General features: G+C 44.7%; 1 protein-coding gene and 2 long non-coding RNA genes across 3 annotated transcripts in view; 1 reads left to right on the top strand and 2 right to left on the bottom strand.

The window, feature by feature from the left end:
* The window catches only part of LOC109962803 (uncharacterized), an 11,664-nt gene extending 6,853 nt beyond the window's left edge, over positions 1–4,811 (top strand). The window contains exons 2-3 of the long non-coding RNA XR_002275319.1: positions 2,219–2,374; positions 4,089–4,811. This is a non-coding gene — a long non-coding RNA (uncharacterized LOC109962803). The remainder of the gene's footprint in view (positions 1–2,218; positions 2,375–4,088) is intronic.
* A 2,347-nt stretch (positions 4,812–7,158) lies between these two features.
* LOC109962799 (uncharacterized) lies at positions 7,159–9,752 on the bottom strand. Its single transcript, XR_002275318.1, has 3 exons — positions 9,372–9,752; positions 9,001–9,170; positions 7,159–7,409 (listed from the first exon to the last, which is right to left on the bottom strand). It is a non-coding gene; the product is annotated as an uncharacterized LOC109962799 (long non-coding RNA).
* A 1,923-nt stretch (positions 9,753–11,675) lies between these two features.
* LOC109962760 (D(5)-like dopamine receptor) lies at positions 11,676–14,801 on the bottom strand. The gene has a single exon (XM_020604754.1). The coding sequence runs from the start codon at positions 13,770–13,772 to the stop codon at positions 12,411–12,413; it is 1,362 nt and encodes a 453-aa protein (XP_020460410.1). The 5' UTR covers positions 13,773–14,801; the 3' UTR covers positions 11,676–12,410.
* Between the last annotated feature and the right edge of the window lie 12,031 nt (positions 14,802–26,832).

Raw genomic sequence — 26,832 nt, 5'->3', positions numbered from 1 at the left:
GGACCCCCAGGCCCGGTGAAGCCGGCATCTTAGCTGGGTCTAGGAGTGCATGTGCTGGGCAGGGAGGCCGGGCGGGCGTCCAGGGCCCCATCAGGCCCAAAGGTCTGTGGAAGCCTTTCATTTGGCCTGCCAGCCAGCCAACTATATCCCTGACGCCTGACCCTAAGCCAGGGAAAGTACACAGTGAGGGGAAAATAGGATAGCCGTTCTTTCAAAAATAGAAAGAAGAGGCAGCAAATGCATTTAAGCCTTTCTGTTACCGTAATTTCCGAGCGCACCTGAATATAAGCCGCACCCACTAAATTTAAAAATAAAAACATTTTTTGTACATATATAGGCCGCACTTGTCTATAAGCTGCAGGTGTACACAGAAAGATTTTTTAAACTATTAATTAAATAAATGCTTTTTCCGAACAGTGCCTGTAACATGGCTGGTAAAAAAAAAAAATTAAAAATAAAGTAGCCTACCAGAAAAGTCATTGATCCACGTAGTAGGCTAAACTAAGTCAGTGACACCTTGACTTTCTTCCAAATAACGCACATTTCATTCATAATATTATAAACACAGACCTATAATTTGCATGTTTTTGTTTTTTTCCAAATTGTGTGAAATTGCTAATAAAAATAGGTAATACAAAGTGAATTGGTTTAGTCTTACACTTATATTGTTACAGTAAAACATCACTGTGCAAAATTTTGTGTTTTTTTTTTCCTTGGAGGGGCGCTCAGAGGGGTGTCTCGCCCGGGAAGTAATTCAATGTACGTAGAACCGCCACTGTTCACACTCCTCCATTTCTACTACGGCCTGGACCAGGTCTTCATCTAAAGGCTCCTTAGATGACTTTGAAGGAACAGCTGGTCTGAGGGAGGCTGTAATTACACAATATAAGAGAAAAACATGTGAACTGTGCAGTGAACAAAAATACACTCAATATGAAAGAGAATTGACAATGAAGGTATAGTATGTTTGGAACTGTATGAGTATTGTTGGTACATTATTGGGTTGAAGGTTTTCTGATAATCTTGTTATTCATTTTGCTCTTTTATCTGTCAGTAGTTCTTAACACTCAATGTTTAAGACCCACCTCCTGAATTTTCTTTGATTCCTGATGCCGGTTCCAAAAAAGTCCTCCCACTGTACTGGTGGCCCACACTCGACCCTCGTGTTAACTTAAACTAATGTTCTTATATCTGTATTTGTAGTTCATACACAGATTTATGCTGTAATGTATGTTCACTGTTCTGTTGAAATATCTTTTCTCTTTTTATGTATTGTTTTAGTTGTTTTCCAGTCAGTTATATGGCTTATCTAAATCGTAACTCTGTACCACTTCAGGCTGAGATTAGACCAGGAAGTAATCCAATTAAATGGCTAATTTCTAGTAAATGATAGATTCCACAGATAAGCAGTACTGCACTGTTTGTTCAAAGTCTCTTGTTATTAATGACCTTTGTGTTTTGCTTAAAGTGCCCATGGCCTGCTCATTTCCAGCCATTCAATGTTTAATCTTGGGTACCTCTAGATTAGCTTTGCACCCATCATAACTCCAAATAGTTTGATTATTTCAGAACAATAAAACCAGAGAGCCTCTTCCTGAAAACAAGAAGATGGACAGGGAAACAACAATATATGTACCAATGAAAAGAGATGTGTAACACTCTAAACAAAGTGGGTAGATGAGAAACCCTATATTTTAACTGGCATAATGCAGACATAGTAACTTCTCCAGCCTTACAACAATTCTCTTTAACGTTACAGAAACAAGGCATTAACAGACGTGTGTTTGTTTTTTTTTAAACTTACCATGGAAACATCACTCCCTTTCAAGTAGCTCCAAGGTTAGTAAATACAACTGGTGGTCGCTGCATCTGGAGACGTGTATAAACCAAGTTGCTTCTGCATAGAAGTACTAGAACATAGGTACACCTCATTTTTGAGCTTTAGGTCACATTTAGGGTGATAATTCATTGTGGTAACATTGCAGATAAGTCAGAAAACACAAGGGACTACAAACAGTATTGATGTTTTGTAGTCGTTTTGTGTATCTTTCTGTCTGTATGTGCATGTTGTCTCATTGTTATGCTGCACAGTTGATCTGGACCAGTCAGAAACCTCCAAGATTGGGCTGTGTAACAGAGAATAATTTAAACGTCTAAGTGCCCAAAACATATTCACAGTAATAACTGTGAAATCTTACTCACATCTCCTTTGTTGCAGCTGGTAACAGTCTTCCTCCTCCTCCTGGGTCCACTGATGACCCACTGCACCACCCTCTTCTACCCATTGGACTGTAGTGACATCTATGATCAGGTCGCCAGCCGACCCAGTGGAGTTTACATCATCTATCCCATTGGAGCCACGTCTGCTACCCAGGTACACCTCACCTGTCTGGGACTTTAAGATGACCCTAAGATGTCAGATCTAAGATGAGACCATGTGAAGAGAAAAACACAGTCAGAACAGTTCGGGCTTCTGATACAACAGAAGTAGTTTTGGCATCAGCAACACTGACGGTGTTGTAATGAATGTGTTTGTGTGTAGGTGTATTGTGACATACAGTATTGTTCAAAATAATAGCAGTACAATGTGACTAACCAGAATAATCCAGGTTTTTAGTATATTTTTTATTGCTACATGGCAAACAAGTTACCAGTAGGTGCAGTAGATTCTCAGAAAGCAAACAAGACCCAGCATTCATGATATGCACGCTCTTAAGGCTGTGAAATTGGGCAATTAGTTGAAAGGGGTGTGTTCAAAAAAATAGCAGTGTCTGCCGTTGACTGTACAAACACAAAACTATGTTGTACAAACGTTTTTGTTTCTAGGATTTAGCAATCCTGTGAATCACTAAACTAATATTTAGTTGTATGACCACAGTTTGTTATAACTGCTTCACATCTGTGTGGCATGGAGTCAACCAACTTGTGGCACCTTTCAGCTGTTATTACACTCCATGATTCTTTAACAACATTCCACAATTCATTTACATGTCTTGGTTTTGCTTCAGAAACAGCATTTTTGATATCACCCCACAAGTTCTCGATTGGATTAAGGTCCGGGGATTGGGCTGGCCACTCCATAACATTAATTTTGTTGGTTTGGAACCAAGACTTTGCTCGTTTACTAGTGTGTTTGGGGTCATTGTCTTGTTGAAACAACCATTTCAAGGGCATGTCCTCTTCAGCATAAGGCAACATGACCTCTTCAAGTATTTTGACATATGCAAACTGATCCATGATCCCTGGTATGCGATAAATAGGCCCAACACCATAGTAGGAGAAACATGCCCATATCATGATGCTTGCACCACCATGCTTCACTGTCTTCACTGTGTACTGTGGCTTGAATTCAGAGTTTGGGGGTCGTCTCACAAACTGTCTGTGGCCCTTGGACCCAAAAAGAACAATTTTACTCTCATCAGTCCACAAAATGTTCCTCCATTTCTCTTTAGGCCAGTTGATGTGTTCTTTGGCAAATTGTAACCTCTTCTGCACGTGCCTTTTTTTTAACAGAGGGACTTTGCGGGGGATTCTTGAAAATAGATTAGCTTCACACAGACGTCTTCTAACTGTCACAGTACTTACAGGTAACTCCAGACTGTCTTTGATCATCCTGGAGCTGATCATTGGCTGGGCCTTTGCCATTCTGGTTATTCTTCGATCCATTTTGATGGTTGTCTTCCGTTTTCTTCCACGTCTCTCTGGTTTTGCTCTCCATTTTAAGGCATTGGAGATCATTTTAGCTGAACGTTTGTACAGTCAACGGCAGACACTGCTATTTTTTTGAACACACCACTTTCAACTAATTGCCCAATTGCACAGCCTTAAGAGTGTGCATATCATGAATGCTGGGTCTTGTTTGCTTTCTGAGAATCTACTGCACCTACTGGTAACTTGTTTGCCATGTAGCAATAAAAAATATACTAAAAACCTGGATTATTCTGGTTAGTCACATTGTACTGCTATTATTTTGAACAATACTGTACTACCACAGTTAGCTGTGGCGTTGAATAGTAACAAAATATTATATATTATTAGCATCATTAACATGAGTGTCTTGTGATACAACATTCTTCATGTTACTGCAGGAGACGCTCTGAGTCATGTCAGTGGACAGAAGTTCTCCACCTTTGACAAAGACCGGGACACCTGGTCTGGAAACTGTGCCAAGTCGTTCCTGGGGGCGTCATGGTACAGCAACTGTCATAGTGCAAACCCCAACGGGGTTTATCGCTGGGGTGCTGACAGCACCATCTATGCTGTTGGAGTTGCTTGGCACCCGTGGAAGGCTGATGAATACTCGCTGAAGGGCATCAGCATGAAGATCCGTCCTGTGCGGTGAATCTGCAGAACCAACACAGAGCAGAACATCAGGGGGTGGTCTGTGAGTTTTTCTCTCATTAATCACTGAGTCTCACAGTAGGCCGTATTTTTTGAAAGCACAGTCCACCAGCACAAGAAAACTAACTGTTGTCATCATTTTTCAAATAGCCTGTTAAATATAGCATTAAAATATTTCTTGTATTAAATCTTTGCTGTTAGAAAAGGATCATTCTTGCTAAAATGTTAAAAATAATACGTCAGTTACTCCTTCAGTGATTTGAAATGTCTCCGACACCTACACGCATTTATCAGTAACTTCTTGACTTAGTGTTTCTCCACTTCTAACTTTAAACTTTATTCACATCAGAATAAGGAGACAGTTGTACTTGTTTACATGATAGTGGTTAACAACAAATATAGTTTGTTTTTTATGCAGGTGTTTGTTATGTTGAATGACAATGAATTATTTTTAAAAAACTGAAAATAAACCTTGCAGCACAGTCCTGCCCTGTTGACACTGACTTTGGGAATCACTGATGTAAACATGTGATGTAGACATAAAACACTGAGGATTTTTAAACGTGATTATTTTTGCATGAATTCCTGGTTTCCCTTCAGCTCTGGCGCACGCTCTTGGTCTCTTCTCAGTTACATACAGTATGTATCTAAGGCTCCATGAATTGTGGCTGACCAGACCCTACAGTATCACACCACAGTCTACTGATGGTATAATAAGTTGATTATATCAATTTAAAGAGTTATTTAGTGTAAAATTACTCCTTAAAAACAAATTTCCTGTTAGCCGGTCATTCCATTGTCCAGGCACCAATTCAGGTGCCTGGATACACCAGAATTGCAGGTTAGCAGGTTAGCTGTTTATCCAGGCTAAAGACGGCTCTAACGTCCCACGCTGATGTTCCAGATATTACAGCTGGAGTCTTTCTTGGCATTGACTGTGGACAGGCTCATGAGCTGGTGTCTGCTCATCTGTGATATGGTTCCCAAGCACAGATCCACCGGGTTCGTGTAGATCACCTCCAGGATCATGTCCTGAGCGTGATGGAAGCATAGTGAGCTGTCGGTCTCCTCGGTGCAGGTCAGGAAGCAGTTGTTGGACCTGTCCAAGTCCTGTCCAAGTCCCTTTGCAGAAGACGTCTCCTTTGGAGCCAGCGTTCTTGTTAACGTCTGGGGGAGCTTCAGTGCCACTGGCTGAAAATACGAGTCAACCCCTTTTGACATGTGGTCCTAAGTGTGTCTACATCATGGCTACTTACTGTATAAAGTAGGGTCTGATGAATATACACTATGGTCACATAGATTCTGTACTCACCCCTGTAGACATGCTTCCATGGTTATGCAGAGGTAGGCACAAGTACTGATAGGAAAAGAGAGAGAGCGCTGTAAGATGTTAACCTGACTGGAAAGTGTCAACAGGAACGCCCACTGAGCTCGATGGCTTGTCATATCTGTTTGCTGCTGAGCAGGTCGTGGATAGTGGCTTTTTGGAGTCTCCTCTGCAAACAGCTGCTTCCTGCTGTGGCCCAGAACCATGAGAGCAATGACAGGGAACCAGAGCAGTAAAGCTGTCCCAACCACAAGCCATAAAGCTAGGTTAAAAGGTTGACTTTACGCAAATATCCTCAGACATGCAGGAAAAACAACACTGAGACAACCGCCTGCTCTTGTTTTGATTCCCGCAAAGGAACATAACCATGAAACAAGATGAGGAGCGTCATCAGCTGAGAGCTCTGCTGTTCTCACTCACACACACACACACACACACACACACACACACACACACAAGAGTTCCCCCAGATATGTGCTAATAAACAATGAAAACCCAGAATCAAGAAAATGTGGCAACCATTTCAGTTTTTTAATTCTGCACTTTGGCCACATCTCTTCAACAGAAACAGGTACACAGCACTGACATGAAATCAGTTTTTGCTGGTTTTAAAGGTTCTTGAAGTAGTTTCCTGGTGTTATAAGGTTAAGATTTAACTCTAACTTAAACAAACACAGATTATTTAGGTTTCCTACTTAAAGACAAACGGTGAGTTTAGAAACCTGCTCAGTAGCTGCAGGCGCATCCCGTGTTGATGTTAGACAACTGGACACTGACCTATGGGTCGAGGCAGATACAAGGTCAGCAGGGTTCATCCTGAGGGGAGCCTCTGAAACAAGTGTCATCACAACCCAACCAGTAGCTGCTAAGAGATTTCAATGTGGACCAACCTGGCATCTTTGCCCACGGTCTCCTTACAGACACTTATACTCAATTTAAATGCACACACTTGAGGAATGTGCAGCCTGGGTGGCAGTGACTCCTGTCCATGTTCTGATTTAGTTTCTTAGCTTTTCTGCCAAAAACACAAAACAGAAGGAGATTCACATCAGAGAGGGAGCAGAGCGACATCATTGTGGATCAAAACATTAAGTCGGGAGGGGGAGGAAGAGGAGCAGAGAGAGGAGGAGCAAGAGGAGGGGGAGGGGGAGGGGGATTAGCAGGAGCAGGGACAGGAGCAGGAAAATGAAAGCTTATATATAAACAGCTTAAGAATGAAAACAGAAAAAATTAGACAGATTTTCCTGTTGAACCTGACGGTGTAGTTCAGGATCCAGATCTCATGACCCCCAGCCTGAGTTTCAAACCAGACTGACATTTTTCTTAATTTTGCTCAAAGTGCAGAGACCAGAGCTCAGTGTGGTCTCATTCCACCAGATTCACTGTAAGACGTCCAGTCGTGGCTGAAACTTCTTCACTGCTTCAGGAGAGTTTTCTCTGACTGACTTTGCAGCGATTCATTTCCACACACCCACTTACAGCCATGGTGTCCTCTGGCTGATGACTGAAGAGACAGAGAGTGGACACACTCACCGCTGATGAGGAGTGATGGTGTGTGTGTGTGAGACTCTCCAGGCCTCTTGTCCAGTCAGATCAGTTGATTAAAACACACTGAAGAGATTCGTCGTCTAGTCATCCCTCGCTCTCTCCACCTCTTAGCTCGTCCTTTCCTTCGCGCTCTTAGTTTTGGGCTCTATCTTTTGTTATTGTGCTGGTCTTTGCACATGGTGCATGGCTGTGACTAAAGGAACACACACGTAGGAGGTTTATTTAAATGAGGCAGCACAAAGAGCGTTGTTTCGTATTTTGCTGAAAGTGGTTTCTTAGATGCTTCTTCTAGAGTAGGCTTCCATTTCTGGCACAACGTTGCTCCACTGCCACTTTGGTGATTTTTGTCAACAAGAACAAACTGATAAATGCACAACAATTATGGAACATCAATGAACATTTGTAATTAAGTAGATTGTGTTTTAATATGCATCAGAAATTGCTGATTTTTTTGGTTAAAGCAGCAGCTTCATTAAATTGCTCTGTTCTCCACAGCGGCTTCACACTGCAGGAAAAGTTTGCCCTGCAGCATCTGACAGCTGTACACGTGATGAGTCAACCACTGTGGCTTCTAACACACAATTAACGTCATGAAATCTTATTATTACTAGTAGTTTTTGTGCAAAACTGGTGTTTATATGATATTTGACTTTGCTGCTGGGTTTTGTTAGGAAGATCAGGAAATTGCTTGTAAAACATGAATTAAATCTCTTCTGTCATACGGATCCAGTTCCTTTAGACACCATCTTGATCACAGTGATGATAGTTACATTTCAGTTTTTTTGCTGTTTGGACAAATGTGTTAAGCAGAGAAAACTGTACAGTAAATGTCTTCCAGCAGCTGAGAGCGATCTCTCTTACCTGGCAGACTTTTATTGTGAAAGATTCACAGGAATTGTGAAGTTGTATTGTCAGTAGCTCAACAGAGGCTGAAGAAAGGGGACAACATTTACTGGTAATTTCTGAAGCGTTTTTATCTGTTAATGATGGAAACACTGTGCCGTGAATTCTGTCAACAGCCAGTCTGGAGCTTCAGCTCGAACTTTGGCTCCTGTTGTACAGCCTTAGTTTAACTTTGAAGGACAGAGTGGCCTCCTACATACAGTCTCATAGCAGGATGACAGAGAGTCACTGGTGAAGTGGTGAGTGCAGCTCTGCTCAGACAATTGGACATAAACCGGTAGCTGTGTAGAAGTGACACTTCACAATCCATCATGAATGGAGTTCCACTCCAGTAATCAGCAGTGAAATTACATGTGCTGGTCAGCTTTAAAGCTGATATCTGGAGAGGAGTGGAGAGATGAGAAGGAACCAGGGACACCGAGACATGTCATATAGCCACATGCTCTGTCCTTTGCACCTGTCAGTCGTGCTAATGAGCAGCTGTCTCAGAAAGCGATTCGGAGGAAATGTGGTTAGCTGGTCACCCAGCAGGTCAGAGATGTATAACAGGACATGGCGGTGACCCTGTGTCTCGCAGTATCTGCTCTCCCCCATTAAGACCGACTTGGTTTTTTTGGGAGATGTGTTTATTTGCTGTGCTGTTTAGAGTTCAATGTTCACATCAATCGCACTCTCTGTGTGGTGAGCATGAAGCAACAGTGTGCTCAGCAACAACACCCGTCCACCAGGGGCTCCTTACTTTGCTAAATAACATTTTATACATTGTGTGTTACCTGCTGAGAAGCTGACAGGCGCATAACCTGCTCCACCTGGAGCCTAACACCTAAGCCTAACGGCAGAATGTCATTTTTACACACTGGTAAAAGCAAACCTTTAGTCACCTTCTTTCTGGATGGGAATTGTTCATTCACCACAGAGACATGGCTCAGGCTGATTTGAGACCTGTCTGGTTTTAGATTAGGCTCGGCAGCCGGTCTTCTTCGAGATATCTGGGGGTTTAAATTGAGCACTCCCTCCTCACGCCTGTCTCCTGCTCCAGAAAAATCTGCTGCTACAATGGAAAGACTTGATTCAGAATCAATTCACTGTTTCCTATAAGAAAAACACTAAACTGAGACACTAGCAAAGAGCAGGAAATTTAAATAAATAATAACAGATTTCTCATTGGCAGAACTTTTAACAATGTGGCAGCAAGTTTAAAAAAGTTTCTAGTATTTTTGTCAAACTCCTTGAAGTCAGATTTTTAACTGACCTGGTGCTGTGCCAAAGCGTTTCTCCTCTCGGTGAAAGACTTGTGGTTTGGCCTTTGTATTAGGCCTCGTCTGCAGCTCTACATCTGGCCCAGCAGCCTCTTTCAGCACAGAGTTATGCTCTCACATACAGCACGGCCCAACCGAAGTTCAAACCAAAGTCCAGTTTGTGTTCAGACTGTGTCCCAGAGCTGCTGGTTCACCTGTGTGATCCCTGTTTGTGCTGCTGTTCACCTGGACTGTGTCATACAGGAAACTTGCATTAAGCATTGTTATTATGTCACTTCTGTTTTTAGCATCTTTATCTTGTACCTCTTCTTTCCAATCTCTTCTTATAGCTCTACATGAGGCCGAGTTGATGATAAATACAATGTTCATCTGACAGTCGAAGCGGTGGGACTGAGCTGAAGTGACTTCACCGGCACAATTGCACTCCTCTTCTTCTGGAGATGAAAGTGTAGTGCATTGTGTTTGTTGTCTGGTTTGTTCCCTGACCTTTGACCCCACTGCTGCTTCTGCAACACAAGCTTCAAACAGCGAGAGGTAGCAGTGTTCCTGTCAGAGGGAAACACGTGCTGTGCTCAATTCGGACCGAAAATCCCTGGTGAGCACTGGTCTGTGTAAATCTTCATGTCAGTGTGTGAACCTGTATGTGATTTAATAACATCGAGGTCATCGGACATCTCCCTCACTCTACTTAACTGGATGACAGACCCATGTTAGAAACACTTTACAGTAAACTCTGAGTTTCTGTTGTTACCTGTTTACTTCTCACATGGGATCTTGGTTACTATATGTAAACACCCAGAACAAACCAGGAGGAGATTGATAAATATTTGCACCAGCAAATACATCTCAGTGCTGCTCTCAGCAAAACGAGCTCTGATGTATACATCTATAAAGTCACTACTTGAATCCTGCTTGTCCCATGAAGGCACAGTTGAACCGGTGCAGCCTGAGCGTAGCTCCCCTCTGTCCTTCCTCCTTTTCTGGTTCCAAACATATTCTGAACAGACAGAAAACACTCGAAACTCTGTCTGATCTCAGCTTAATGTGTTGTTTGGCTTTGAGGCTCCACAGACTCCACAGGAGATGAACATGCAGCATTCACCTGAAGGGGCAATTACACACTGAAACTAATGATGTAATTGTTATTAATGACCCCTTCTCATCCTATCGGCCATGTTATCATACCAAAGGGAGGTTCAGTGAGAGCTGCAGGACAAAGACTGGATGAACCTGGACACTCGCATCAAAGAGCTGTGGCTCAAATTGTCACTCGATCACTACTCCAGTTACACACATGGCTGGATTTTACTGAGAGTTCTTAGTCTGTGGGCAGATGGTACGGGTCGGGGCTTTTATTTTGACATGAAATGTGTGAATTAACAGAGTTGGGCAATGTAGTTGAAAGTGGGATCAAGGTATTAGTAAGAATATTCCTGTAACATTGATATATGTCTCTTTATAGCACATTTGTGTAAAGTTAATGAATAAATCATTTGCTGTGTCCAGTTTTGTATTACACCAAACAAAACCATAGTCTATGTACAGCTTCTCTGTGTTTTTAAACATTAAAGTTAAAGTTACAGGAGTTTTCATATTCTGGGCTCCCCAGTTAAAATGCAGACATCTGGACGCACAAACAGTTGTCACTGTGAGGCAAGGTAAGACACGTGAAAACAGGAGGAGTCTCAGGCAAGTTCTGCAGTTATAAGAAACTAGTTTTAATGACTTTATTTAGGGCTGTTTATTTACAACAGACAGTGAAATCACCAGACTGAATCTCAGAATGTTTCATGTCGACGTGTGGAATTTGACTGTGTTAGGACTCTGAGGGAGAGTGAACTGTAACATTTGGACCCAAAGGGCTTCATGTCCTCCACTTCCTTCACATCAGGTCTCTGAGTGTCAGCAGGACGGTGACCAGTGTGTGAGACAGAGTCAGAATCAGCTGCATGAACGCTGGCTCCCTGTGTTTCACTTCAGCTAAAATTAATTCTTGACTACGAGTTCTATCAAGTAGTGTGGGTCAAATTGTCCCATCACAGTATTGATTGATGTCAATCAATTAGATCCAATTCAATTTTATTTGTATAGCTCCAAATCACAACAAAAGTCATCTCAGGACACTTTACACAGTAAGGTCTAGACCTTATTATAATTATTATTATCACTGAGCATTTGTCTAAATATCTGTTTTTTACTGGAGCATACACTTTGTGCAGCTGGAGGTTTAGTCACATGTGAGCTAAGACCTAATAAATGACACTGTGCACTTGTTCCAATAACAGTGAGGGAGGAGACAGAAAAGCTGCTGCGGGTGTTTGACACTCATTTTGGTTTTGAAAGGAATAAAAGAGTTGATTGAAACAGATCTGGCCTTTAGTTCAGACCTTCCTGCAGATTAAACATTCTGAGCCTGGACTTCATCAGACAGATGTGTTGAAGGGTAAAACATACTAGCACTAAGAGCAGTATTAGTACTTTACTGAGCTGACACAATAAGAATAATAAGAATCACAACAAGAAAACAAAACCATCAACTTCTCTGAGAAAGGGACTGTATTGTCTGTAGACCAACTACAGGTCAGTGTTGACAGTCCACTCTCAAGCAAAAGGCTGTAGACTCCAGGAGAGACCCCAGCATAAAGTCCAACAGTCAGAAGACGAGGAGAGGGAATGCAGACGGTACAAACCTTCCTGTGACCTGAAATCATGTCCAGTTTTTGTGTCTTCTGAAAGTTGTGCTTATTTGTTGTAAAATAGCTTTTTAATTCATTAGCTCTCCTAAAGTCCTTCAGGAACAATCAGAGTATTTGGTTGAAATGCTCCTGTCTGCACTTAGTCCACTGTTTTACCATGAGGGGTTACAGTCCAAATAGGATGGTTCACTGTGGCATCGGTACAGTAATGATATCATCGGCAGGAGCTCAAAGGGCACCACTACTCCCTGGTGCTTGGTGTGGAAGAATAAGGGGCTCGAGCGCTGCAGCCTGAGTGAAACTATGGGTATTTATTCTTTCAGGGGCCCAGGGTGCTCACGGGTCCTGGATTTGACCAGGAATAATGTAACTGTCAGTGGGTCCGGACGAGTTGAAGGGCATCATGTCTAAAGAAATCTCCGCCTCGCACTCATACTGCAGGATGGTCGGTAGCAGTGAGTTACTGTGGTTCTGGGATTCATCTGAAATGACAGAAACCTTGTCAAAATTCTGCTCCTCACCTCCTCCTGTGTGAGAGGCAGGGGACATGCAGGTGGTGAGTCTCTGCGCCCCGGGGCCCGGCATGGCGCAGGTTTCCTTCTGCATGGTGGTGTCGTGGTGATAAGACACCAGCTCGTTGCTGAAGTCCACCGTCTCCACCGTGGAGGTAGAGCAGTACTTGTTACAGCCCAGGATGGTGGAGAAGGCCTTCCTGAAGTCTGCGTTGAAGGCGTAAATGACCGGGTTCAGAGACGAGTTGGCCCAGCCGAACCATACAAAGATGCTGAAGGTGGTGTCGCTGACGCACGGCGGCTCTCCAACTTTGTCCAGGTCGCAGAAAGGCACCACGCAGTTTAGAACGAAAAACGGCAGCCAGCAGAACACAAACACTCCCATGATGATGGACAGAGTCTTTAGAACCTTTGTTTCTCTCTTAAAAGATGTTTTCAGCGAGTTTTCGTCGTGCGCTGACGCGCGGTGGTTTTGTGCACGGGGGCCCGCAGCCCTCTCCAAAGACGAGATCCGTCTGATTTGGGTTTGCGCGATGCGGAAAATGCGCGTGTAAGTCCCCACCATGATCACCACGGGGATGTAGAAGCTTATGAGGGACGAAGAGATGGCATAAGTCCGGTTCAGGCTGGCGTTGCAGTCGTCCGGGTTGTCCACTGTTGAGTTTTCCGCGTTCGCGCGGTGCCAGTTGAGCTGCACAGGGATGAAGGAGATGAGGATGGAGAGAGTCCAGGCGACACCGATCATCAGGAAGGCGAACCTGCGCGTCATTTTGCGCTCGTACTTGAACGGGCTGGAGATAGCCCAGTAGCGGTCCATGCTGATGATGCACAGGTTGAGGATGGACGCGGTGGAGCACATAATGTCGAAGGCCACCCAGGTGTCGCAGAAGCGGCCGAAGAGCCAGATTCCCGCGACCTCTGACACGGCCCTCCAGGGCATCACCAGCATGGCCACGAACAGGTCGGACACCGCCAGCGAGATGACGAAGGAGTTGGTGACTTTGGAGCGCAGGTGACGGAATTTGATGACTGCAGCGCACACCAGAGTGTTACCTAGCAGGGTGGAGATGATCAGGACGCACAGGACGCAGCCGGTCAGCGCGCGGAGGCTGACATCTCCACCAGGGCCGCCGTCCGCTCCCGCCGTGACCACCTGATGCTGGTCCTGCTGGTTTAGGCTCTCCATGGATGTCCTTAGTCACTCCTTCGGTGCCATATCCGTCTCAACCTCTCAGCCTCACCATCACCTGCAGTAGCTCCCAACTCTCTGCCTGTGTTTCCAGCGCGCACACAAAAAGGAATAAAAGCCAGCAGTGAGGTATTCCTGCAGGAGACGCGCTCAGATTATCCGGGTTGTCCTCTGCCGTCAGTGACTGAGGCTGCAGATGGAGACCCTCAGCCTAACGTCTGTGTACACTCTCCTGTCTTTAATAACCGGCTTCACGTTTAGACCATTACGTTCATTCATTTACAGACCAAACACTGGGGATATACAGGTGTGGACGTTACTTTCAAATGCAACTTTATGTGGAATAGTAACAGGGTGCGACAGAAAATAAAATTAATATAAGACAGAGAACTCGTGTCTCTGTGAAGCCAGTTCTCAACCGTTTCAAATAAATAATATACAGTATAAAAACAATAGAATACAAATTTAAAAGAAGAAGTAAGAAATCAGTGCTACTAGCAACACAGTGACTGAAGATGAACTCTGCCCTCTGGTGGACAAAGACTCACATCACACCGACAGCAGCACAAACACTGACCTAGGTAGGTAAGTAGGTAGGTAGGTAGGTAGGACTTTATTGATCCCGCAATGGGGAAATCCCTGTGTCCCAGCAGCAATCGAGAGCAGCAACAAAACACATTAGGAACAAACACCACACACAAACACTGGCCTAGTGTGATTATATTACATTGTTTACTTTGTCCTGTCTTTCCACATCTAATCATCCATTGTTACAACTCTTTCCATGTTTCAAAAACAGAAGAGAAGAGACAAGGCCTGAGCCCAGTCACAGCCACACTGCATATCATATAAGGTATTATGTCTTCTCCTGTGATTTGGAATAAAAACAAGGTATACTGAGCTCAGCTGGTCCAGCACTGCAGCAGCTCCCCACAGGGGCAAATATCCTGTCATGTTTGCTCGGCCGCTCTGCCTCCCTCACCTTTCCTACTGTCTCTTGCCCCATTACTCTTATCACGTATCGCCTGTTCCTCACTCCCTTATCACCAGCTGCACTTGATTAGGTCACTCACTATATTACCCGGTTTCACTCCTCAGTCACTTGCCAGTTCTTTCTAGTCTCTAGGCCAACCTTGCTCCGTGCGTTGTCATTGTTTTTGTATGTATTTATCCCCTAGCCAGCTACTGTTTTGTGTTTCCCCGAAGGACTGTTCCTCCAGACCGTGGCTCCACTCTCTCCTCCCAGGCAGGTCAATGCACAGTCGCCTATCTTTTTCCACTATTGCCTTCATCTCTCTGTCCCTACCTTCAGTAACCACCATCACCGTCGACCAGCCCAGGAGTGACCCCATCTACGCAGCTCGGCCCAGCTCTCCATCTCCTCACCTCCTGCGGTTGGTCATACACCCGGTTATTACTCATCTACAGGACTACGTATCATTTCCCTCTTTGTTTTTGTCATTCCCTTGTTCACTGTATATCTTTTAATGACTCAATAAAAAGGTTTAACGCCAAACTAGTTTTGTTTCCCTGCAGCATCCCCAGAAAATTAGGTGTTTTATTTATTTCTGCCTTCCTCTAAAATACTCTGTTGCTTCTGTAGTCTCGTTTCCCTCCTGTAGGAACCTGGAATCCCAGCCCCGACTGTAAAGCCCAAACTTTGATAAGACTTGAACTTGTAACTGATTATTTTAACATCGTAGCCTGACGGATCTCAACACTTTGTCCACCCCTTTTTCTTACACCCTGCATTTGCACGTTTTAAAACCCTTTAGAGTACATTTGACTCCGGTCACCTAGACACCGTCTTCCGTTAGTGTGTCCGCAGACGGCCGCACCCTTGTGTGTGTGTGGAACATACTTGGCCAATAAAAGTTATTACAATTTTTAAAACACCTTTAGGTTAGACTTGGTTTTAGGCCTACCTCTGTGTGTTTTATTCACTGTCCCACATATTAGTTTTAGTTCAAATTTAAACGGTTAAAGAAGCTTTAACATTTCCATCAGTTTATATGATTTTATATTTGTCCTAGGATTCACGTGTTCGTGTGGTCATGAAAGGGTTATGTTTACAGCCGCAGATGACGTCAGTGTCAGATGCGTGTGCGTCGATGATTCAGCAGTCAGTCTCAGCGGCTCGTCCTCTGCTGCACATGTGCAACAAACTCAAAGAGATTTCACGCGGATGAACGGCTTTTATTTTGACATTTACTCCGTAGAGGGCACGAGGAGGATACAGGTAAACCCGTGCAGGTGATATATATCCTTCGGAGACCCCGTAGTGCTCCGTAGTGTTTAGTTGGTACAGGCCGGAGTCTCGGAGCTGAACACCGCTGCATGGATCAGCATTTATCAGGACTGGAGGCATCTGGAGTCTCTCATCAGACTCTTTCCTGTCGGATCTAACCAAAACACATCTCGACTGACGTCCAGCTGCTTTCCTCTGCCCGTCTCCACTTCGACAATTCCGCATTTTGTCGTCTGATGCTCCGTGGACCCGGCAGGTGGGTTTGAGTCCGATCGTGTAGAAAAACGTAGCACAAATCCGTTAACGTGTTGTTTTAACACGTTAATTTATATTAACATATACATAACGTTACACACGCGAGCTCCGACTCACATTACCGGACAGAAAGGGACAAAAACATCCCGTGAAGCTTCGTGACTGTGACTGAACATTGATGTTTTCTTGATCGAGGCTCCGTCTGCCAGCAGACCACGGTGCGCTGGTGCCAAACAGGGGCCGTGTCCGTCAGGGACCGTGACTTTGGGCTCTGTAGAATAAACTACCGCCGAGGGAGATGGCGAATAAAACCCAGACAAGCCCGTTTTGAGACGTCAGAATGGACCCGTCATCACTATCGGTGACACCGTGTTATTAAATGACCTCGCTGCAGTTCACGTCAGGTTAGTGATGGCTTTGTGTTAAGTAACGCGTTATTATCCACAAAGTCGACGTGAGAACATAAAAACATTGTTATAATACGTTTAAACCAAACAAATGAATAACCTTGTTGTAGCTGATACAAATTGTTTAGCGGATCGGCAGTTAATCAGCAGCTACTTTGATAATCGATCACTTCAGGCATTTTTGTAGCAGAAACGGTTCCAGCTTGTCATTTATGAGGACGTGATACTTGACCTCGTTTTACAATAAAGTGAATGTCGGTGGGTTCTGGATTCGAGGTCAAACCAGACCAGTAGTTTGAGGACTCCAACTCTGAGACGTTATTAGCCCATAGGGTTTAATGGATCAGCCAGATGGATAATCTGCAGATGAATGAGTAATGAAAACTACTGGGTATCAGTGTTCATGGAGTCTGGGTATCTGGGCAGGAGCTGCTGCTTGTTGATGTACAGTAGCAGAGATGTAGTCGGGGCAGCAGCTGATGGTGGTTTTCGTCAGTAGCTTTTTAATTATTATATAGGAAAAGTGGTATTTTGACAGAGCAACAGGTGCAGATCCTCTGATCCACTGTGATTTAAAACAGGGAAACATGGTGAAGCCTCATGTTTGAGCAGCTGCCACCAGTTAATGCTACCTCCTATCAACCAGCAGCTGGCTGTGGAGGCCCAGCGGCCGGGGACCAGGGACAACCACCCTGTCTGCTGTGCACTGTCACAGGAAGGTTGGAAACTCCGACAGTAATGTCAGAGACACCGCACCTGTCTCTGAGTTGGTTGTCACAGTTGTTCAGCAGCGGACGTCTAGTCGTGTGTTGGTCCACGTCCACTGAACCAGCTGTGCAGACATCAGAGTCAGCTAAGTGTCTAAGTTCTTCCAGTCTCTGGTTGTAGCTTGAGGTGTTTTCGTCCTCCAGTTTGGGTGGAGTGGTTCAGTTCTGTCCACAGACATGCAGGTTAGGCTTATCGGCGACACTAAGAATATCTGTGGATACGAGTGCACTGGTCCTGTGATGAGGCAGATCAGTGAGACTGTTGCAGATTAGCTGCTGTGCTAACCCTGCACTTGATGTCACTAAACATCAGTGTCATTAATGTGCGCCGTCCTGCAGTACATGAATAAATAAACACGTAATGTTAACATACCGGACTGACAGACCACCGCCTGTTGTGTGAGGGACCCCACACAGGGTCTGTGCTTTGCTGCTGTGTTCTGTCTCGTAGGGTTCTATGCTTGGGCCCTGTGGTCACGGTGTACTGCAGGGGTTGTCATTCACTTCTATTGCTTCGGTCTTGTCTGCGGTGCCCCACTGACAGCAACAGAATAGAAGCTGCTGTGGCTCAGTCTGGAGGGAACCTGCTGATCTCAGCGTTCATTCCAGTCTGGCCCGGGTCCAGTCAGTCCCTCCATCTGTCTCACTCTCCGATGTTTCCACTCTGCTGGACTTCATTTCTTTCCGTGTCCTCTGATAATTCGCTTTCTGGCTGATGAAGAATCTGTTCAGCAGAGAACTGACAATGAAGCCTGAACACAGTGAAACTTCACAGACATGAGCAAAGAGGAGCCTTGCTGTAGCTTCTCTCGCTCGGTGGATCCTGATGTAATGTGCTGCTGAAGGCCATTCTCAGTAGACTACCTCTGCTGTTGCACAAGACGTTTGACTTTGTTTTCCCGTTTCTGGCTAATCCCAAATTTCTCCAGGCTCTTGTTCCCACTCAGGGCTTCAACCAGAGTTGGTCTCCCTGGTGCAGGTCCACACAAAACAAAAACCAAGGGAAATAGATTTGGGCAGACAGAAATCAACAAAATGACCCCTAGATGTTTGTACACAGCTGTGGATGTCAGCTGTCCTAATAACAGCTCTTTAGTGAGATTTGTAAAGTTTGGAACAGGATGGGTCTCTAAACCGGTTGTTTACAGTATCATCTATTAATTGGTGTCTCCCCAGTTTTACACTTGTCACTGAAATCAGCTAAATTAAAATGATCTGAAACGGTCTTTCTCCTTTTCAAACAGACTTTTCAATGCAAACTGGTCACTTGGGAGCTGCAGACTCATGTTCTGCTGATCAGGGAGTCAGTAAGTCTGTGGTGTGAGAGCCATGGTGCACAGTCAGCAGAGCTGGGTGTTGATGCTCAGTGCTTTCTGGTACTGGCTGAAATGAGTCCATAGGTTTTATCATGACCTTCTCCATAGTCAGACAGCTCCTGGTTTGAGTCCAGGCTGTGCTAGTTTAAACTGTGTTTTATTGAAGAAATTCTTGGCTGACTGTTTGTCCTGAGAGCACGGTATACCATGAGAGAGGAACTGTTTCCAAAAATACAGTTTGTAGAAGGGTTCTATAGGAAGACATTTGTCACAGTAAGACAGGCACAAAGGCACATTTTGGAATGGGAACAGAAACCCAGGTGTCAGACCCGGGTCATGGTGTAGTCCTGGACTCTGTTAGCTATTATTAGGAACAGTTGTTCACTGTATGCAGACAATAAGGGAAAAATCTGTCCGGTTTCAGGATCATTATCTCTAGTTTCTTTCCTGACCCCCTCCCATCTCGGTTGGGTGTCCTGCACTCTCATCCTCTCTGTCACTGCTCCCCACTCATTTATTCCCTTTCTCTCCTGGTCTCTCTCTTTCCTCTAGTTGACTCCCTCCTGTTTGAGAATCGATGCTCTTTCTTCCTCTCTCTCTGCTGATGCATTTGGTGGCTTGAAATACTTGGTGAATCTTTGGATCCCTCGGCGCGTTCCCTTGTCTCTGACTGGGTGGTGGCTGTCTGCGGTGCTTCTTCATTCTGATCATGTCACCTGAGGCCAGCTGGCGTTACAGAGGTCATGATTTTTACGTTTTACACACTGCTGTGTACGTCAGATTTTACACGTGATCCTAAAATAAACAATTGACTGGTTTTGATCTTGCGTTGCAACGCAGACGTTGTGGCTCAGACCACAGGGGATGATGCTGCAGAGCTTATTTAAAATCAGGTCACTGATTTATTATGTGCAGAAGACTGATCTGAGAATGTCTGATGTTTCTACTACATTTCTGTCTGAACTGTTAATAGTTTCAGCGCTGGTTGAGTGAAAAGTGTCACTACCAATTGTAAAATCTCATGAGTGTTTGATTCTAGGACAGACACCTTGCCAGGATAAAATAAACACGATTTACATAAAGAAATATCTGATCTGAGAACATGCACTAGAACTAAAGAGTCTGACCAGAACTTGCTTTCCATAGTCACTGTGTAGCTCTGTATGCAGCCCTACTGCTTTGCGCCCTGCTCAAAGGCTCAGACACATGGGAGGGGTGCTTTTCCTTGGCTGCCTCAGGATTGAACCACATCAGCTGGTCTGCTCAGTCCTCACACAAGGTCCTGCTGGGAACTGAGTCTACTGTTTGGCCCTCACATCGCCAGACATGCTGCTGCATTCCCTGTTTGGATGCAGTGCGGTGGATTAGCCAAGGGAGCCTACTGATCAGGAGCTGAGAGAGAAAGAGCTGCTTTGTGGCAGATTAATGATGGTGCTGCTGGTAGGAAGGGTGCACTGGAGTGGGTGGAGGTCCCGAGCTCCCCGAACAACACGGAGGCTGTTCGTGCCAAGTTGCTAGAAACCAGAGGGGGAGGGGGCAAGGGGAAGTAGTGTTCAAGTGCTCTGCATGGCTCCCAGGCAGCACATGCTGCTTTTAGCTGGAGCTTCTGAGTTTACTGTAAGCTCTCTGATCAAGTGTTTGGATAACGAAGATCCTGTCCACTGCCCCACACTCCTGTAAGGAGGGCGAATCGGTTTATGTTAGCTGCTGGGACATTGACCTGCAACAGGAGATGTTCGGACGTTACTGGTGAATTTAATATTTCCCCAGGAACCTCGGCACTGTTGTGGCTGACTGACTAACATTACTCCTCAGTGATATAAATGGCCTCTCTGAGTGACACATTGCACCTGAACAGCAGCACAACCTGCAGACTCCACAGTGACCGCACAGGTGAACCAGTTGTGACACAGTCTGACTGAACCTCATCACCTTCATGGAGGAGGATCCACTGCAGCCAGTAAAAGGTGATGTCCGTCAGTGTGAGTAGTTTCCTGGTAGAGAAGATTCAGTGACGTCTGGCTGCCGTCTGTGTGTCTGTGGGTGAGGCTCCTTCAGGCCAGGTCCTGGTTCATCCAGTGTAGTGTGTGTATGTGTGTGAGAGGAGGGTGTGTGTTTGCTGTTTTAATGCCCGAGAAGGCAGGCCCTTCATGCTGTGTGTGTGTGACGAGGCCTCTGAAGGAGTTAAATCATCATGTAAAGCTGAAACCCGAGTCAACAGCTGCTGCAGATGTTGCTGTTGTGCCACAGTCCAGTCTGTGTAGGTCAGGGGTGGGCAATTATTTCTTCCATGGGGCCACATGAGAAGCAAAAATATTAAAAAATGTCATTTATTCAATCAAATTTCCCAAAACAATGGTAAACATAATGTGAACATTTTTTACCATTTGTGACTCGTATTAGTGAACATTTTCAGTCATATTCACTCCAGAACACATTTTGAGTTTCATATACTGTTGGAAAGTTGTGTAAAGGTTGTTAGCATTCTAAAGACATCACAATATTTTCTTTGTGCTCCAAACATTAAGCAAAATAAATCTTATTGAACTGTCACTGAACATCACTGAACTGTGATTTTGAGAAAAAGAAAGTGTCCCAGTTCACAGCCAAAGAGAACCAACATCTTCTGAGCATGTCTTCTAATGTTTGGAAAGTTCTCCTCCTTGAGAGAAGAGTAGAAATCTCACAGAGATCCTGACTTAAAGTGCTCTGCCAGTATTGCATCAGACTGCAGGTCAATGACTTCTAGCTGAACATCACTGGGTGCATTATCCACACTGCAGGTAAAGGGAGAGGAAATCATGTGCATTTCATCCTCGATTGTTCTGAGATCCTCAAATCGCCTTGAAAACTCACCATGCAATGCTCCTAACATTTATGAGTACCTGCTGCAGTGATCAACTGATGGTGTGACTTCTTTCAGGGTTTGCATGTGAGTGAGAGTGTTGCTCTCCAGTTGGCTTGAAAGAAACTGCATCTTTCTCATGAAAGCCTTCACCAGGCTGTGCATTTCATGAACAAAAAGGCCCTTGCCTTGCAGTTTGGTGTTCAATTCATTCATCAGTGCAGTCACATCAACAGCAAATGCAAAATCTGCCATCCAGTCCTCATCTGAGAGATCTGGGATGTCTTTGCCTTTCGTCTCACAAAACTCTCGAATCTCTGCTTTCAGGTCCCAAACTCTTTTTAGCACTTTGCCCAGGCTGAGCCATCTAACAGTTGTGTGGTAGACAATGTCACTATGCTCAGTCTCATGCTCCTCCACAAGGGCGACAAATTGTCTGTGATTCTATGCCCGTGCCCTGATGAAGTTTATTATTTTAGTAACAACATCAATAACATGGTTCATTTTTAGCACTGATTTGCACAACACATGTTGGTGTATAATACAATGCAAAAATACCAATTTCTGATCTGCGTCAATTTCAGTCATTTTATCTTGCATACGTTTCAAAAGTCCGACGTTTTTCCCTGTAAGATTTGGACAACCGTCCGTTGTGACACCTACCAGTCTGTCCCATTTCAGTCCCAGTGTGTCCATGCATGCATTTACCTCCGTGAACACATTGCTCCCTGTCGTCGTTCCTTTCAACGACCGCATTGCTGCCAGCTCCTCCGTGATCTTAAAGTCCGGCATTATCCCACGCACAAATACGAGTAACTGGGCTGTGTCGCCGACATCACAGCTCTCGTCCAGGGCATATTAGTGCTGCAGAGTCCATCAAGCACTCTTTAACAAACTCCCCCTTCCGAGAATGGCTTACTGTATTTAGCAATTTTGTGGGATATCACAAAGCTGGTCTTGGTTGCTGCATCCCTGGATGTGTGAAGCTTAGTAAAAAGGCCTTGCTGCTTCTGCAGCTTAGTGAGTAAAGCTTCCGATGTTCGCGCTCTTTGAGCATCAGTCAAGTTTCTGCATTTCTCTGCGTGTTTCGTCTGGTAATGCCGACTCACATTGTAGTCCTTAAACACGGCGATCTGTTCCCCGCAAACTAAACACACAGCTTTACCCACGACTTCAGTAAATAAATACTTAGCAGTCCAATTTTTGTTGAAAACCCTGCATTCGGCATCTACCTTTCTTCTTTTAGCATGAGCGGACATTTGAGGGTGTGTGACAACGATCCAATCTTGCGTACGTCTTGATATACGTATTGTGACGACCGCTAGCTCGGTTGAGAGGAGCTGGCCCGAGCCTGTCCTACACTGAGACAGCTAACTATCCAGCTATGCGCTGGCACCTACGCTGACAGTGAGGAGAACACCTTCTTTGTCTTTTCTTGGGTTTTTATTGAGCAGAACAGAGAAGGCAAAATAACTGGGATTTACCTGGCACCGTGTGCTCACAGAAGAATGAAATAGCAAAACTGAAAACAGTAACAACACTCCCTCGGAGCATTCCGTGTCCCGAGCCAACAGAATCTAAACAACATGCCCACCTGTCATCCCTCTTATCTCCTCCCGCACCTGTTCCTCCCCCCATCCCACATTGGCCAGAACAGCGCGGCATTTTGCAGACAACAGCAGTAACCAATACATGAACAGCCTTCAATAACATTGTCAAACCCATTCGCACACAACAGAACACATGAACATCAGCGGCCGGTCAGGGTCGCCACGGTATTATGTACGTGAATAAAAACAACTTCAAAATAAAAGCAATGTAGCTTTAGTCCATGCATGAGGTGAAATTAAAAAATACGTTTATTTTGTAATTTCCAATTAACCTTACACGGGCCGGCCAGAGTCAACCAAAGGGCCGTAAAATGCCCAGGTCTGGTGTAGGTTGATGTGAAACTGGGAGCCTCCTGTTCAGCGATGTTCAGGGTCTTGTGTGGGTTAGTCTGGTGATCTTGCTTGAGCAGATCTGAATGCAGCTGCCGTGCTCTGCTGGAAGACATGCGGACTGGTTCTTCTGGTTTGTGTTCCTGGTGCAGTTTGTTTGTGTTGTGAGACCAAAGCAGACCAAACAGCAGGACTGTGTGACAGTAGGGATGTGACCTTAGTATGACTCTAAAAGACAAAGTTAAATCCATCAGCTGATCGTTGTGGGATTTCAACAGCGGCGTGTTGAGTCTGTGTCCTCTAATTTTCATCATTAAAGGGGAAACGAGTGAAAGACGGTGGCCACAGAGGAACTGTCCTCCTGTAATCTTACATGACATGACTTCCTTTATTTGACCTGTTTCTCATTGCCATTACTCTAACAGGTGAGGTCTGAGTCCTCTGTGACGTCAAGACGACCAGTAAACATCAGGCTCGGTAGTGATGATGTGAGAGCAAAAGCAAGTCATGTGACTTCAGGTTTACTGCTCCTGCTTTGTTGTAATAAGTCAGTGTGAACAAGCTCTGAACCAGAACGTAAAGGCAGCCACTGATGATCCGTTTCCACTGTGCAGGTGTTAGTCACTTTCAATGGAGCAGGTGTTTGTTTTTGGCTGATACAATTTAAAGCAGGTGTTTATGTTTCTGGACCGGTTGTGCGGTTTTTGTAAGATGGCAGGAGGACTGAGGAATTGAAACAAAAGCTTGGTAATAATGGCCAAAAACCCAGGTGGAGGAGGGTTATGTTATTCTGCCCTCTGCTAAGGAAGTCTGTGTTCTCTGCTGGTCATAGAGATATTCTGCCCTCTGCTAAGGAAGTCTGTTCTCTGCTGGTCTGCACATAGAGACACTGAAACCTCCAGAAGCATGCAGTAGAGGAGGAAAACAAGGACACGATGGAGAGAGACAGATGAGCATCAGCCACACTGGTTTCTGTGCTCTGAACCTCACATCCTGTGCAGTTTTTTGGCTGAGCTCATCTGTTCTGATTAGACTCATAAAGTAAACTTAATGATGTCTCCGGCATGACGAGACAGAACAGCGTGTCCTCACCAGAGCCGTTACATCACACCTGACCTTTACTCTCTCATGTTGTCTTTGAGGAGCAGTGGTGATATGTTCACGTTGTACACCAGCACCGAACATGATTTCTGGTTTGGGGACCTGCCCTCTATTCAGAAGGTGGAGCCAGAGAATTGATTATTTGTATTTTCTTTTGATGGACTAACATCAGAAAATTGTTATTTGAAGATCAAGACTATTTATTGGGCCAAAAACATAACCTGTTGGATTCTGTCTAGATGTTGGCAACAGTACATCTCCCTGAATCAGAGTGTCTGATCAGCTGCTGGTGATTCAGCTTCTACAGTACATTGTCTTTTCTCATGATGGGCTGGATACATCTTGTGGGATGCTTTGCAGTGTTTTCCCCTGGTTGTGTTTGTGACACAGACCGGGAGCAGAAGCCCGCCGATCAGGTTACCAGTGATTCATTTATCATTGAGCAGTAACGGAAGATGAGCCCGCTGCTGTTGCAGAGCTTTGGCCTGTGAGTGTTTTTGTTCTCAGCTTCTGAGAGCTCGTCTTGCAGTTTTCAACTGCTCAGAAACAGGAGCTCAAGCATTCTGCCTCTGCTGTCCACTTGAGAAAATTGTGTTGGGCTTTACAAACACAGTGGGTTCAGGCCTGACCATGTGCTGGTCTGCTACTCTGTCCGTGAGCTCAGCTCTGGCAGCTTTTGACCTTTTCACAGCCTGAAGTGTGAATGAAGTGTGAAGCTGGTTTCATGTAGAGCAGCAGCATCTGTCAGGAGATGGAGAGACCATCATGACTGAGCAATACACCCGACGGGTCGAATCAAGACTAAAACCAGACACGGAGACTCCTGCTTATTACACAGCAAAAACAGATTGCATGTTCCGAGGTGTTTGTGCATAAAACAGGACTGATCTGAGTTCATGTAACCTCAGTAAAATACGTAGGTTACAGGACTAACTTCCGTTAGCTGACTGACAGAAAATCAGTCATTCAGGTCATTTATTTAAACAGAAAAGCCAAACTTTCTCTGCTTCTAAAGTGTAAGGATTTGTTGCTTTTCACTTTTTGTGGCTATAAATTAAATATTTCAGGCTTTAGATGGGATGAATTTTGCAGTTTGAAGACGTCTCCTTGGAGCTCTGGGAAATTGTGATAGTTTTTATTTCATAATTTTCTCAAATTTTAATATTAAATGATCAATCAAAAGATGTTGTTAGAAATACCTGTAGGCTGTAGCTGTTTTATATACTGTTATTCCTACAGTTGTAGGATAATATTATATAAATCGGTCTAAAGAGAGAAACAAAATAAGCATGCAGAGTTGAACAGTAGCACCCAGGCAGGTTTCTGGGTTTCTAGCTGGCGGCCCTCGGTCCCTCAGAGAATGGAGAACTAGAGCACGGGGACATTAATAAGCCAGTGTGTGACTGAATGACATAGAGTGGATGAGAGGAAGGGGGAATAATGGCAGGTTAAGGGAAAGAAGAGGAGGAGATGGAGAAAATGGGGGTCACTGGGAGTGTGTGTGGGGGTGAAAACATGGTAAATATTCTAAAGTCATGGCTTTTTTTGATGCTCAGATTTGCCTTAAATGGTTAATAATGTCACTGACTGGTGGGACTGATGTGACCTGATCTTGTTACAGACACATGCAGACGACCCACAGTTGTTCTGTGACTTGTGCAGCTGAGGTAAAGTACAGGCTGTCATTTGTCCTGTGGCCCAGTTACAGATCCATGTGTTGGTGGAGGTGGTGCTCCCGAGAGGGCAGCGATTTGCTCGTACCATCTGTGTGAGTGGGCGTCTTCCTCACTCGACCCAGAAGCTGCTCTGTTCCGCCATCACAAAGGACATCTCAGTTCACAGACCATCTTCTGTGGAAGTCTTTAATGGGCCGATGGTTGATCAGAAACCACTTGGTGATGGTTTGCACTTTACTACTATGGGTTTACTTAGTGCAGCTCTTCGTTCTGTCACCACACCAGCTCACCTTGGTAAATGAGGTACTTTGCCTCGCTCTCTGTGGTCACCATTCAATTGTGTCTTATCCATTAAACTGGTGAGTGTTGCTGACATTACACCTGAATTGTCTTTCTTTCAAATAGACTCTGGCTGGGAGCCAGAGTCTAAGGCCTCAGTGCTGATGCTGAGACAGGAAGTTACACATGTGATTTGGACTCAGCTGACTCATCAAAGTGTGTT

The sequence above is a fragment of the Monopterus albus genome, unplaced genomic scaffold, assembly GCF_001952655.1.
Source record: "Monopterus albus unplaced genomic scaffold, M_albus_1.0 scaffold67.1, whole genome shotgun sequence".
Taxonomy (NCBI): domain Eukaryota; kingdom Metazoa; phylum Chordata; class Actinopteri; order Synbranchiformes; family Synbranchidae; genus Monopterus; species Monopterus albus.
Note: the sequence above shows the minus strand (reverse complement) of the source record. Positions and strands in the feature narration are given on the sequence as shown.